A 14,025-nucleotide genomic window follows, 5' to 3' on the forward strand; every position below is an offset into this window, starting at 1 on the left:
GGGAAGTCAATACCCAACAGTGATGAGGCGGCGACTGTTGGAGGACGTAAGAGAAAAAAGTATTTCCAATCTTCTTTTACAGGTGACTTTTGTATAGCAACAGTCATTTTAAAACCATTTGCTCAATGTGACAGCCAAGTAACTAGTATTGTCAGAAGTTGAGTTCATGGATGGCATCTTACACACAGTATGTCTCATGATAGGTCAAGTGTCAGTCAAAAATAGATATCAACTGTGGATTTAGAATTTTATTAAAAAATGCTCCAAAAGAAAAAAAAGACAAAAACACAGAAAAAATTACTATACTGTACATAAAAATAAAATGTTTTACACTTTGACTCTGAGCATTTGTATCAAAATAATTCTGCTTTCTTCAGCTCCACCAAATGAGATGCCACAGTATCAAATCACTTTGCCCATTGGTCCATCAGTGCTGCATGTGTCAACAATCTCAGAAAATATTCACATATATAAAGATGTCCAGCAGATTTCCTCCTATCTGGTGAAGGAACGTACGTGACGTCCTCTGCTGCCATTTCCCCCCATAAACTTTCCACGGGAAGGGTTTCCACCGCCAGCTGCATTAGCCCAGGATGGGCCTAGCCCCCCACGTCCCCTGGTGGCTCTTTCACGTGGATTTGGACGGTATCCTATTGAAATAGAAATACAAAATGTCAGTTGTTGAGTAGAAGGATGCATGAATATAAATGTGAAGAACTGGTTTATTTACAGTGAAATGTAATACTTTATGTCTGCCAGGCAGGGGAAAAATAGAATTCTAGGATGCATTATTAGAGGGATCACCAACAGGGGAAAGGAGAATCTGATTCCCCTAAATAGATCTTTAGTGAAACCTAATTTAGAATACTGTGTCCAGTTCTGGAGACCTCACTTACAGAAAGATATTGATAAAATAGAACGAGTCCAAAAATGGTTAAAGGTCTGAGGGATAAAACATATCAGGAGAGACTGCGGGAACTTAATATGTAAAGTCTGGAGGAAAGAAGGGAAACCAGAGATATGATTGAAAACTTTAAATACATCAAGGGGGTGAATAAGGTCCAGGAGGGCAGTATTTTCAATATGAAAACAAGATCAAAAACACAAGGACATAACCTCAAACTAACTGAAGGAAAGTGCAAAACTAATTTTCGAAAGTAATACTAGGACTGTGCAAATAGAACTGTCTTGAAGGTGGATACCACCAGACTCACGGCCTGTGGTTCCTGAAGTTTGTCCAAAGCAAGGACCACCCTGGTCAGAATTAAAATCAGAATTAAAATCAGACCTAGGTAATTTAACTCAATGGACAGGGATAGGGGGGACCTTCGGTAGTTCGGACGTCACCGGAACCTTATTAAATCCACACAAAGAGACTCAGGACCAATATACCTGAAAATGACAAACTTTGTCCCCTTTTCCGGGTACCCCCAAAAGAAACATTTTTTCAGAGCTCCCCGACACTCACGAAACAGGTCCATGGGGCTGGAAACCAGCAAAGATGTCCCCCCTCACCCCAATAATGGGTCAGGGCAAACCTTAATGCTGAAGGAGTCTTGCCTGCGGGTCCGGAGAAACTATCTTTAGGCTTACCAGACCAAGGTTGCTTGGAACCTCCTGGGAAGGACTTTTAGGATCTACTTCCGTTATTCTCAGTCCCGGGAGCATGAAAGAATTTTCTATGGGCTAAGGAGGGTTCCGGTCTACGACGAGGCTCCTTCCATTTCCTAGCCTGTGGCAGGAAGGTACTTTGCGCTCCCCCCCCCCCCTCCCATGAGACCCAAACAGGCGATCGCCTTGAAAGGGCAGATCAATGAGGGCTTTATTGGAAGTTTGGTATGCAGACCGATTAAGCCAAAGCACGCACCTAATCAACACCGCTGAAACAGAAAGTTTGGACAGCACAGGAGCAGTATCACAAATTAACTGCAGCCCATGGACCAACAGGTCCGCTAAATCAACATAAGCAGCGGGACCTGCTCACCCCTCAGGCCCTGGCGCAAAAGCTTGACCCATTCAGTTAGGGTCGGAGACAACAGGGCTGAAGCAAAGACTGGCTGCAATGCCAAACCACCCCCATAGTAAACCTGCTGCGTGCCACAACCTTTACTTTCCTATCAGCTGGGTCTTTAAAAGGGCGGGGATTCCGCTACTGGGATCATGGTTGCTTTATTCAACCTGAACATTTCTATAGACTAATATACACTGATTTGGGTTATTTTCACCAAAGAAATGTAGCAGAACACATTTCAGTCTAAGTTTATGAAGCAGGATTATCTATTTGCAAAATGTTATAACACAAAATATTTTTTTCCCCCCAAAATGTTCAATCTTTTTAGTTTATGAAAAAAAAAAGGAAAAAAAACCCCAGGGGTGTGATTAAATACCAACAAAAGAAAGCACTTGCATGCAAGATAAAAATTTCACATAGGTATAGTGTTGCATGACCGCGCAATTGTCAAAGTATGACAGCGCTGAAAATTGTCAGGGGGTGAAAGTGCTCGGTATTGAGGTGGTTAAAGTTCACAACAGAGTGTTTGTAAACTGCTAGAAACTGACCCATTTTTTTTGAAAAGTGGATGACTGCGCTGCTCTATAAAGGGTCTGTGGGTGGGTGGTAGGTGAGAGAGGGCCACTTGGGGAAATTAACTCCCAATCAATCTGGCCCGACTGGATGAAAAAAAAGGGGTCTGGGCTGCTACCTTAAGATACGGCCTAGTGGTCGTTTCCAAAGTTTCTAGAGATAGTCGGTTAAAGGAGCGCCCAAAATCAGCAATTCCACTTCGAACAAAGGATTGTCGTTTTATTGCTTATGCTGTCGGTTGCAGATCCGAATAGCAACATTTACGCCCTGAAGAAGGGGGGAGTCTGTTTGCCCGAAACGCGTTGGCTTTAACATATTCTGCTACCAATAAAACGACAATCTTTTGATCTAAGTGGGATTCTTATTGCTGATTTTGGGCGCTCCTTTAACCAACTACCGCTAGAAACTAACTTAAGGCTAGGTTCATACCTATGTGATTGGGGCCGGTACCTCTGGAAAAAGCAGGAAAAAGATACCTTCATTTTTTTAAATGGCATTCACTGGGAAATTGTATGGCGCTTTTGCACCATGTGATTTCCTGCACTGGAAAACCCACCTAATTTTCAGATGCATGGGGTTGCCATTAAGAATTAATATTTTGTATAAAGCAACCTCAAGCCTCTTCTTGGGTCCTCTGCCGGTGCTCTGGGCTCCTCAACCTGCCGAGTGCCCCCATAGCAAGCAGCTTGCTATTGGGCACTCGTGTGCTCGCTCCTGAGCTGGCTATGTGTCCCCATGAAACACAGAGCACAGCTTGGCCCCGCCCCTGCTCTCTCCTCGCTGACTCTGATCGACAGCAGCAGGAGCCAATGGCTCCAGCTGCTGCCTCTCTGTCCAAATGAGAAGAGAGCCAAGAAAGCGGTGGCTCGAGTGACCATCGAGATCAGGCTCAGGTAAGTATTTAGGGAAGGGGCTGAATGATCAGGAAAGTTTACGCAGAGAATGCATTAAGGTAAAATCCTTGTACCTTTAGAACCACCTTAACTACTTGTTAAAGCGGAACTTCACCAAAAAGGAGAACTTCCGCTTTAAGTCGTCCTTCCCTGCCATATGACTTTTAGGGGGGGGGGGGGGGGGGGGGGGTTGACAGAAGTGGGTACCTAGTTTTGACAGATACCCACTCCAACTCAGATTGTATAGGTTTTCTTCTCTCCCTGCAGTCTTTTAGGGCAGGGGTCCCTAGGCCACGGCCCGGTGCCAGTGGGTGGCCTGCTGGGGACATGAGGTTGGCGGCAGCTCAATCTCTATTGACAGCCGGGCCCTGCCTCTTGTTGTTTCTTCCCCTCCATGTGAGCCGGTCTTCCCCAAAATGGCAATGGAGACCAAATCCCCAGTGCCGACCCCAGATCTCTAGCGGTGGCTCTGGCGATACAGCAGCAGCACAGAGGTCTCATATTGGGCCATGCAGTAGACACTCTGCAGAAAGGTCACTCACCATTCACTCAAAGCCTGGCCAGCAGGCAGGTGAGTGAAGCTCCGCCTCGTCAATAAGCGGCGACTGCTATCCTCCTTCTGACGCCCTGGTTACCTTCTGGGACAATGTAGGCAGAGGAATCTTGCAAATATTTTCAGCTTGTTTCTAAAGAGGTGACAGTACCAAATTGAGGTCCCCCGAAGCCAACGGAGACCGCACAGGTGGAGCCAAGTGGCAAACCCCCTGAACAAAAGGTGCAAACCAAGGAATGCGTAGCCAAAGGACGTTGAAAGAAAATCACCAAGGCTGAAACCTGGCCCTTGATGGTACCCAAGGCCAGGCGCTGTTCCACATCTCTTTGGAGTAACGCCAAAATTCGAGCCACTGAAAAGGAACCCCACCCAGATACCCACATCACACAATGTATGACCTCCAGAAGTGATGGTAAACCTTCTAGAGGTAGATTTTCTAACCTTCAACAGCATGGGAATCACCAAGTTAGACAACCCCCTATCCTTCAGCACCAGGCTTTCAACAGCCAAGCTGTTAAAGCCAGCGACTGTAAAGCAGGATGAAAGATCGGCCCTTGGGCCAATAGCCATACCAGATCAGTGTACCAAGACCGGCAAGGCCAGTCTGGGGCCACAAGGATGACCGGAATTCCTTCTGCCTCGATCCTTCGCAGAAGTCTCAGCAGAAGTTTGAGAGGAGGAAAGGCGTATGTCAGACAGTACTGGCCACAAGGAGCCACCAGTGCGTCAGCTAGAGGATCCCGACACCTTGGCAACAATGCTAACACCGGGGCCAACACTTTTGTGAACACCCGAGGAGCTGAGGCAAAACCAAAGGGTAACGCCACAAATTGATAATGCTTCTTGCCCAGAGCAAAGCGGAGAAAGCGCTGTCTGACATAATCGGGATATGGAGGTAGATCTCCTTGATGAAGGGATGCTACTACCGAATGGATAGACTCCATCCGGAAATTCTGTACCCGCATAAAGCGGTTCAGGGATTTGAGATCCAGGATTGGACGAACTTTGCCTTCCTTCCTGGGAACTGTAAATAGGTTTGAATAAAAACTCAGAAAACGTTCAGAGTTTGGAACCAGTACAATCACCCCTTGCAGTAGCAAACCTTGTACTGCCCCGAAGAGGCCACGCAAGCGGTCTGGGGACAAACGCAGGTTGGAAGGAAAAAACCTCTCTGGAGAATAAGACCGAAATTGGATCTTGTAACCGGATTGAATCAGCTCGTGGACCCACCTCTGTCTTGAAACAGAGAGGGCCACGGGTCCGGAAAAACGGAATTTTTGTAAAATCTTACCGTAAAATTCCTTTCTCTGAGTCCTCCGACAGTCGCCGCCCCCTCCAAGTCCTCACCAATGGGTATTGACCTTTGCTCCGTAGGAGTAGCTAGGCAACAAGAATTGTTAATACAAAAGCTTTTAACATAGACACACCCCTAGGGGCTGTCCCCTCAGTCAATACCTCCCTGCACCAGCATTCCCAACTCAGTTTTGGTAGCATAGCAGTAAGAGTACATAAAAACCCCCAAAAGAGGGGCGGGGGGCGGCGACTGTCGGAGGACTCAGAGAAAGGAATTTTACGGTAAGATTTTACAAAAATTCAGTTTTCTCTTACGTCCTCCGACAGTCGCCGCCCCCTCCAAGTCCTCACCAATGGGACGTCCCAAAGCAGTGTAGACATGAGGGGTGGGAGACGCAACCGTAGAAAAAGGCAACGCAGTACCCACATCAGAGAAAGGAACCTTACCACAGTAAGAGAACCAACTAGGCAACAGGAAAAACGTGCTCAACAGGAGCAACAACCCAGGAAAACAAGTAACCCAGGGGTAAAACACCCCAATAACCAAGGGCCCACAAAAAAACAAGGGTCCCTAAGAAACTGCCGCACTGAGAACTTTACGGCCAAAGGAGGCATCAGCCGATGCCTGAACATCCACCTTATAGAATCTTGAGAAGGCGTGAACGGACGACCAAGTCGCCGCCTTACACACCTGGGCCACAGAAGCCTGATGACGGTAAGCCCAAGACGTACTCAAAGATCTAGTAGAGTGCGCCTTCACAGGGAAAGGAGGAACCTTCCCCTTCAAGGCATAGGCTTGCTCAATGATCTGTCTGATCCATTTGGCGATGGTCGCAGCCGACGCCGCCATGCCCTTCCGAGGTCTCTCTGGAAGGACAAAGAGGGAATCCGACTTGCGAAAGGATTCAGTGGACGACAGGTAAACCCTGATCGCCCGGACAACATCCAAGGAATGTAAGGCAACCTCCTTCGGATGCTTAGGCTTCGCGCAGAGCGAAGGCAAGACAATGTCTTCATTAAGGTGAAAATCCGAGATCCTTTTCGGAAGGAAGGATGGGTTAGGTCGCAGGACCACCTTATCCTTGTGAATCACCAGGTAGGGAGAGCTGCAGGACAAAGCCGCCAGCTTCGACACCCTGCGAGCCGAAGTGATCGCCACCAAAAAGGCAACCTTCTTGGACAACAGAAACAACGAGATCTCCCTGATCTTTTCAAAAGTAGCCTGTTGTAACACGGACAGAACCAAGTTCAAGTCCCGCGGAGGCAAAGGTTCCCTCCTAGGAGGGGCCAAATGTCGCATCCCCTGAACAAAGGTGCTAACCAATGAATTAGACGCCACAGGGCGTTGAAAAGAGAATGGCCAGCGCAGAAATCTGACCCTTAATCGTGGCCAACGCCAAACGCTGGTCCACTCCAGTTTGGAGGAAAGCCAACACTCTTGACACAGAGTATGAGCGAGGGGAATACCCCCTGGACTCACACCAGGCAAAATACGCTTTCCAAGTACGGTAGTAAATTTTACCCGAAGAGGCCTTCCTAGCCTTGATCAAAGTGGGAATGACCTCAGGGGAGAGACCCCTATCCTTCAGCACCTGGCTTTCAACAGCCAGGCCGTTAAAGCCAGCGACTGTAAAGCAGGATGAAATATCGGCCCTTGAGACAGAAGGTCTTCTCGAAGCGGCAGACGCCACGGAGCGTCGACTGCCAGATTTATGAGGTCTGCGTACCAAGACCGGCGAGGCCAGTCCGGTGCCACCAGAATCACCGTGTGCGGTTCCGAGGCCAACCTGCGAAGGAGCCTGGACAGCAGCTGAATCGGCGGAAAGGCATACATCAGACGATACTGATGCCAGGGCGCCACTAACGCGTCTGCCCGAGGATCGTGCGTCCTTGCCACGAACCTTTCCACCTTGTTGTTCAGACGAGACGCGAACAGGTCCACATCCGGGGAACCCCACTTCTTGCACAACATCTGGAAGACATCCGGGTGAAGGGACCATTCTCCCTGGTCCAGGGTCTGGCGACTCCGATAGTCCGCCTGCCAGTTCTCCACCCCCGGAATGTGGACTGCCGTTATCGCCGGGACGTGCGTCTCAGCCCAAGACAGAATGTCGGCTACTTCCCGAGCCGCTCGGGCACTCCTGGTGCCCCCTTGATGGTTGACGTAGGCCACCGCGGTGGCATTGTCCGTCTGAACCCGAACTGGACGGCCCCGAAGTCGGTCCGTCCATCGCAGAAGGCAAAGCTTTATCGCCCTCAATTCCAGAATGTTGATCGGAAGGGAGGACTCCTCCTCCGACCAAGTTCCCTGGGCGCCCAGAACACCACCCCAGCCCGACAGGCTGGTGGTGATCACCGTCCACAATAACGGATGAAAAGACTTGCCCCCCGACACCGCCGGGGACTGGAGCCACCACAGAAGATCCCTTCTGGTGCAGTGGCTCAACGAGATCCGCTTGGAGACCTCGCATGTGAAACTGGGCAAAGGGGATCGCCTCGAAGGCCGAGACCATCAACCCTAGACATCTCATGCATGTCCGGAGAGACGAGTACCGGTTGTCCCTGAGGGACCTGACCTCGTCCTGAAGAGTCCGAAGCTCGTCTTCCGGCAGGAAAACCTTCGCTTGGACAGAGTCCAGAATCATTCCCAAGTAGGGAAGACGAACAGAAGGACGCAGAGTCGACTTCGGAATGTTTATAGTCCAACCGAACTCCTGCAGAGTCCGCATCGTGGTGGACAGGTCGGTCACCAGGCTCTGACTGGCGTTTAACCGTATCAGGATATCGTCCAGATACCCCAAGACAGCAATGCCCTGTGCTCGCAACAGGGCCAGAACCGGCGCCAGCACCTTGGTAAAAACCCGCGGAGCCGAAGCGAGACCGAAAGGCAACGCCACGAATTGGTAATGATCCTCTGCAATGGCGAATCGAAGGTACCTCCGGTGACCCTCGAAAATGGGGTTGTGCAGGTACGCATCCTTCAGATCGATGGAGGCCATGATTTCCCCCGGACTCAGGGCAGCCACCACTGAGCGCAGGGATTCCATGCGGAACTTGCGAACCCGCACAAAGCGGTTCAGAGCTTTCAAGTCCAGAATCGGACGCACCTTGCCCTCCTTTCTGGGCACAGTGAACAGATTGGAGTAAAACCCCCGAAATCTGTCCCGTTGAGGCACCGGAACCACCACCCCCTGGGCCCGCAGGTCCCGCACCGCCAGGTGCAGATCCCGCAAGCGCTCCGGAGACAGTTGAAGATTCGAGGGAAAAAATCTGCCCGCCGGCCGAGAGAGAAATTCGATCTTGTAACCAGATCGAACGATTTCCTGAACCCAACTGTCCCGAATGCGGGTCAGCCAAGGTTGTAGGAAACCGCGCAGCCGTCCCTCCACTCCAGAAACGGGTGAGGGCGCCCCTTCAGGCAGAAGTGGTATGGGAAGTTGACCCAGACTGGCCGGACTTCTGCTTCCCTGCCCACGGCTTCTTCTGGGAGCCTTGGCCTTTGAAGGGCTTGCCCTTGGATTGTGACCGAAAGGCACGAAAGGACCCCTGAGAGGGCCTAGACGAGGAATTCCGTTTACCACGGAAAGACTTATGCTTGTGAGACTGGGGCAGTAGAGTACTCTTGCCCCCCGTAACCCCTTTTATCAGAGTATCCAAAGCCTCGCCAAAAAGGCGAGATCCCGCGTAGGGAAAATCCGCCAGCGTCTTGCGAGAAGATTGGTCGACCGACCAATTCTTCAGCCAAATCAGACGACGGTTCAGTATCGCCACGCTGGACAGGCGCGCAGCCAAGGGAGCTAAATTCAAGTCCGCATCGCACAGATACATGACACCCTGATGGATCTGGTCCACCATAGCCAACGTGGCAGGCGAAGCTGAATCAGCCACCAAGGTGCGCCTGAGCATCTTAGTCCAATCTGCAACAGCCTGTGCCGCCATAATGGAAGCAAAAATAGGCTTCAGCATAGAACCAGCAACCATATAGGCATGACGGGCAAGAGACTCCATTCTCCTGTCCGTAGGGTCCCGGAAAACCGGGGTATCCGCAGAAGGCACCGCAGTAGCCTTGTTCAAAATGGCCACCGCATGATCCACCTGAGGCGCCACACACCAACGCTCGTCGGTGGAGGGCGCAAACGGATAAAGCAGTTTAAACTTATTTGGCACAGTAAAGGGCTTCTTTAAATTGCGCCACTGTTCATTAACCGTATGGTGAAATTCAGCAGGACAGGTAAAAACCTGCGCTGATTTGCGAGTCCTCTGCGTTCCAAAGGAGGACACCCTAGCAGGAGGAGTAGGCTCATCCTCCAGGTGCAAGGTATCTTTTATGGAAGTAATCAGCTCATTCATGAGTGCAAGCTCTTCAGGCGAGCCAGGGGGAGAAACATCAACCCCCTCCACCTCTGCCTCCCCCTCGGACCCCAGAAGGTCCAAAGATGAGCGGGACCCCGAGAAGGGTACGCCAGCCACATCGCCCACTGAATCAGAGGAAACGGACACCCTGGCCCTTTTTGCGGATCGTTCAGCCATCAGCATCTGAGAAACTAAGGAAGCCACTACAGCGGTCAGATCGGCCCCCTCGGGGGGTGCAGCAGCCCCCTGGTCCCCCATCAGGGCGGGAGGAAACTTGCTATCCTGAGAATCCATGCCCCAGCACAGAAAAGTGATAAAGGTACTGGCCCTTTAATACCACGGCGAGCGCAGCCCACCGCACACTACTGTATGCACCGACCCCGCAGGGATAGATAACACTGAGCAAGGAATGACAGGACAAGAAGGTAAAAACCTGAAGAGAGCACAACAGACTGCTGCCACCGATCGCTGTTCCCAGAGAAAGAGGAAGTGATGCAATGCTGGCTGACTGATATAGCCTATGAAGGCTCCGGCAAAATGGCCGCTCGGCTGGGGGAGAAGGCTACAAGAAAATGGCGCCGACATGTGCTCGGACGAGCACCGCCCGCCAAAATGGCGGTGAATGGCGCCAAAACACGGCGCTGCACAGGGACAGGGCCGGTCACAGCATTCAGGCACAGACAATGGCGGATCGCCGCACACACACGTCTGCACACAAAACTGCACCCAGAGCATAAGTCACAGCAGAGCAGGATGGCCCCCCCTCACAGCCCACAGGCAGTGCAGCCACACAGGTATCTGACAGGGAGCCCGCAGTTACACAGACATGGGGGGTACTACACAGTCACAGACTGACACCCACACAGAAGGTCCCCACACAGAAGGTGCTTACCGTACCAGATGGCGTGGGGAGCCGTCTCCAGCGGCAAACCGCTATTAAGTCAGACAGGGAGTGCCGCAGCCAGGACGCTGGTGAACTGCAGCCATAGACCGCAGTATGGCGTCCAGTGAGGTCGCCACCTCACAGGCAGCATCCCTGCAGTGAACAGGGATGGGTCGTTCAATGTGCCAGGGCAAACCTAAGCTGAACGCTCGATGGCAGGCTGGGGATCCATCTGGCTCTCAGCCCTGGGATCCAGGGCGGCCAGTCCGAGACCCAGCTCCGCATGACGATTCTTCATCCGAAGATCCCTAAAACTAAGGCTGACAAAATAACAGCTAGTAAAGAAAAGAAAAAATACTTGAAATAAAATAAAATAAAAAAGGGTAGAAGGCTGAGACTGAGCCCCAGCACAGGAAAGCCAGCTACTCCTAAGCTAGACAAGATAAAACTGAGTTGGGAATGCTGGTGCAGGGAGGTATTGACTGAGGGGACAGCCCCTAGGGGTGTGTCTATGTTAAAAGCTTTTGTATTAACAATTCTTGTTGCCTAGCTACTCCTACGGAGCAAAGGTCAATACCCATTGGTGAGGACTTGGAGGGGGCAGCGACTGTCGTAGGACGTAAGAGAAAAAATGTTTCCCCACCCCAAACCAGTGAGGGTGCCCCTTCAGGCAGAAGAGGACTGTAGGTCTAGAAGACCCTACTCTCGGTTTACCAGGCCAGGGCCTCTTAGAACCTTCGGAGACGTTCATAACAGATTTGGATCCTTTTTCTTGAGACCCTGAGGGACAAAGAAAAAAACGCTTATGAGCCAAGAAAAAAAGGAACACATCTGCACCAGGACCTCCTTGTACCTGGAAGCCTGTGGGAGGAGAGTACCATTCCCACCTGTGACTCGCCTAATGATTTCATCCAGGAAACACCCAAACAGGCTATCCCCCCACAAAGGGGAGATCCGTTAAGGCCTTCTTGGAAGCTTGGTCCGCAGACCAGCATTTCAGCCATATCATGTGGCGATGGACCACTGCTGTCACAGACCGCCTTGAAACTAAGGGAGCCGCATCCAGAGATGTGTCGCAGAGTAACTGCAACCCCTAGACCAACTGTTCCGCCAGTTCCACAAAGGCAGGGGGAAGCTGTTCTCCCTCCAGATCCTGGCACAAAAGCTTAGCCCACTCTGTCAAGATCTGGGACACCAAGGCAATGGTGAACACCGGCCTAACGACTAAACCTGCCATAGTAAACATGTGCCGGACCAAGGTATCCGTCTTCCTATCAAAAGGGTCTTTAAAAGCCGGAGACTCCCACCTGAATAAGGGCTCTTTCACACGGGCGTTCCGTATGTCCGTTTTTCATCCCATCCGTTTGCGGATGAAAAACGGACATAATGTATCTCTATGTAAATACGGATGTCATCGGATGATCATCCTCTGACATCCGTTTTTTGTCAGTTCAGTTCAGTTTTTTTGAACGGAGGAGAACCCTATTTTTTCTTCCTTTCAAAAAACGGAACTGAAGCAAAAACGGATGTCAGTGGTGTCATCCGCAGACATCCGTATTTACATAGACATGCATTATGTCAGTTTTTCATCCGCAAACGGATGGGATGAAAAACTGACATACGGACCGGATGACACAAGTGTCATCCGTGTCCGTTACAAAAAAAAAAAAAAAGGACCTGATCGGGCAAAAAAAAAAGGAACGCCCGTGTGAAAGAGCCCTAAGGGTGGATTTATTCACCCTTGAAACCGGAAAACCCACCACAGGTGGGACCGTCCACCTTTTTTTTTTTTTTTTAACAGGGACTCTTCAAAGAGGTACCTTATAGCGAAACACTTAGGAACCACCACATTGCGTTTAGAGTAACCCCACTGATTCACCACAATTCTGTCAAAATAGGTAGGAAAAAAAAAAAAAAAAAACTTTTGCAACTTTTGAGGATTTTTGGGTTCCGAAGGTGACCGGCGCCTCCGACGCAGTCGCACCCTCCATTTTTTAAAGTTTTGCGCACTGATACAACCAGTGCCTCCACCAGCGCTTTTTCATGCTTGGCTGTAGTGGAAGAGGAACCATCCTCACTATCAGAGCACTCAGGGTGCGTGGAGACAGACCCAACAGGGTGACTCGCGTCCGCAGTGACAGAAGACAGGAAACAGAGGAGGCAGGTGAGGGCGGTGGACGCTTTTTGCTAGTTCTTTTTTGCAGGACCAAATCAACCTTGGACACTAATGACTCCAGAGCTGCCGCCATTGCAGACAGTGTGGACTGGGACCCAAAAGGGCCCACTGCCTCAGAGATGGGATCGGGGGTGAAATTTGTTCCAGGGACTCCATGTTAACCAGGGACCCCCTACCGCCATGCTATCGGCACTACAAGTCCCAGCACAGCTGAATCGCTGCTATAGCAGAGAGAGGGAGATCCGTTTAGGGCTCCCACAATAACACCACCCACAGTGAGCACAGAGCAGAGCTCTGGATGCTGAACACCATGAGGCGATCAGAGAGAAAGAGGAAGTCCAGGAGTCAGCACTAGAGATCTACCGCCACAGTCACCGCTCCAAAAACCCCCATTCTATTCAATAGGAAACCACAATAAAATGGTTGCCGGACTACATAAACATGGCCGCCGAATATACACCTAGCCATCCACTGCAAAATAGTGGCTCCCGGGACCCACAGGGGACACCTGAAGAGTAAAGGGGGGTCCCTGGGAGTAGCCCCCCATCAGGACATCCCCCCAACAGTCTGCACGCAATCAGCGGTCGGCGGTGCGCACCCCCCTCGACACCCCCGAAACGCACCTGGATAATTATATCAGCCCCCTGGGGGGGGGGAGGGGGGAACAGGAGGGGGAGCTAGGTATGGGTAGATGGGGGTGATCCACAGGGGACCCCAACATATAGGTGTGGGGGGGGGGGGCCCAGGGGTCAGACCGTCTCATGGAGGGGCCCACGTCCATCCGGAAAGGCCACCAGGGAAGGGGGGACACAACTTAGCATACCATGAAACAGGGTGGGCACCGCTCCAGGCAGACCACCTCTCCATTAGAATGGGAAAAGTGCTGTGGGCCAGGAGGCACACTGCGACTCAGGCCTGGACCAGGTCGTATGTGTCCTCGCCAGACGTTTTTCCCTGCTGACTAGGCAGAAAAAAAAAAAAAAAAAACAACATTGCCTTTGGCAGGAAGTGGGAGTATACCCCTTGGGACTGCCCCATAGGCGCAGTAAAGCCATTTCCTGCCTCCTATAGGGGGCAGCATAACCCAATTGTCAAGAAGATTCTGAAGCTGTGTCGGTCAATGAACGAAGGAGAAATTGGATTTTTTTTCTACTTAATTACCTGTAAAATCCATTTCTTGAAGTACATCACGGGACACACCGCAAGCTATAAATCATGACTATCTTGGTTATGCAACACCTATAGGTAAATGGACACCGGCAGACCAACTAAACAAGAAGTCCTCTCATA

At 50.9% G+C, this 14,025-nt stretch overlaps 1 protein-coding gene across 1 annotated transcript in view; it reads right to left on the bottom strand.

Annotated features, from left to right (window-relative positions):
* Positions 1 to 233: 233 nt before the first annotated feature.
* VIRMA (vir like m6A methyltransferase associated) overlaps positions 234 to 14,025 on the bottom strand; it is an 80,421-nt gene continuing 66,629 nt past the window's right edge. The window contains exon 24 of the mRNA XM_082258093.1: positions 234 to 650. Coding sequence (XP_082114219.1) covers positions 496 to 650 — 155 coding nt within the window. The 3' untranslated portion in view covers positions 234 to 495. The remainder of the gene's footprint in view (positions 651 to 14,025) is intronic.

The sequence above is a fragment of the Pelophylax lessonae genome, assembly GCF_965119305.1.
Source record: "Pelophylax lessonae genome assembly, chromosome: 5".
Lineage (NCBI taxonomy): Eukaryota > Metazoa > Chordata > Amphibia > Anura > Ranidae > Pelophylax > Pelophylax lessonae.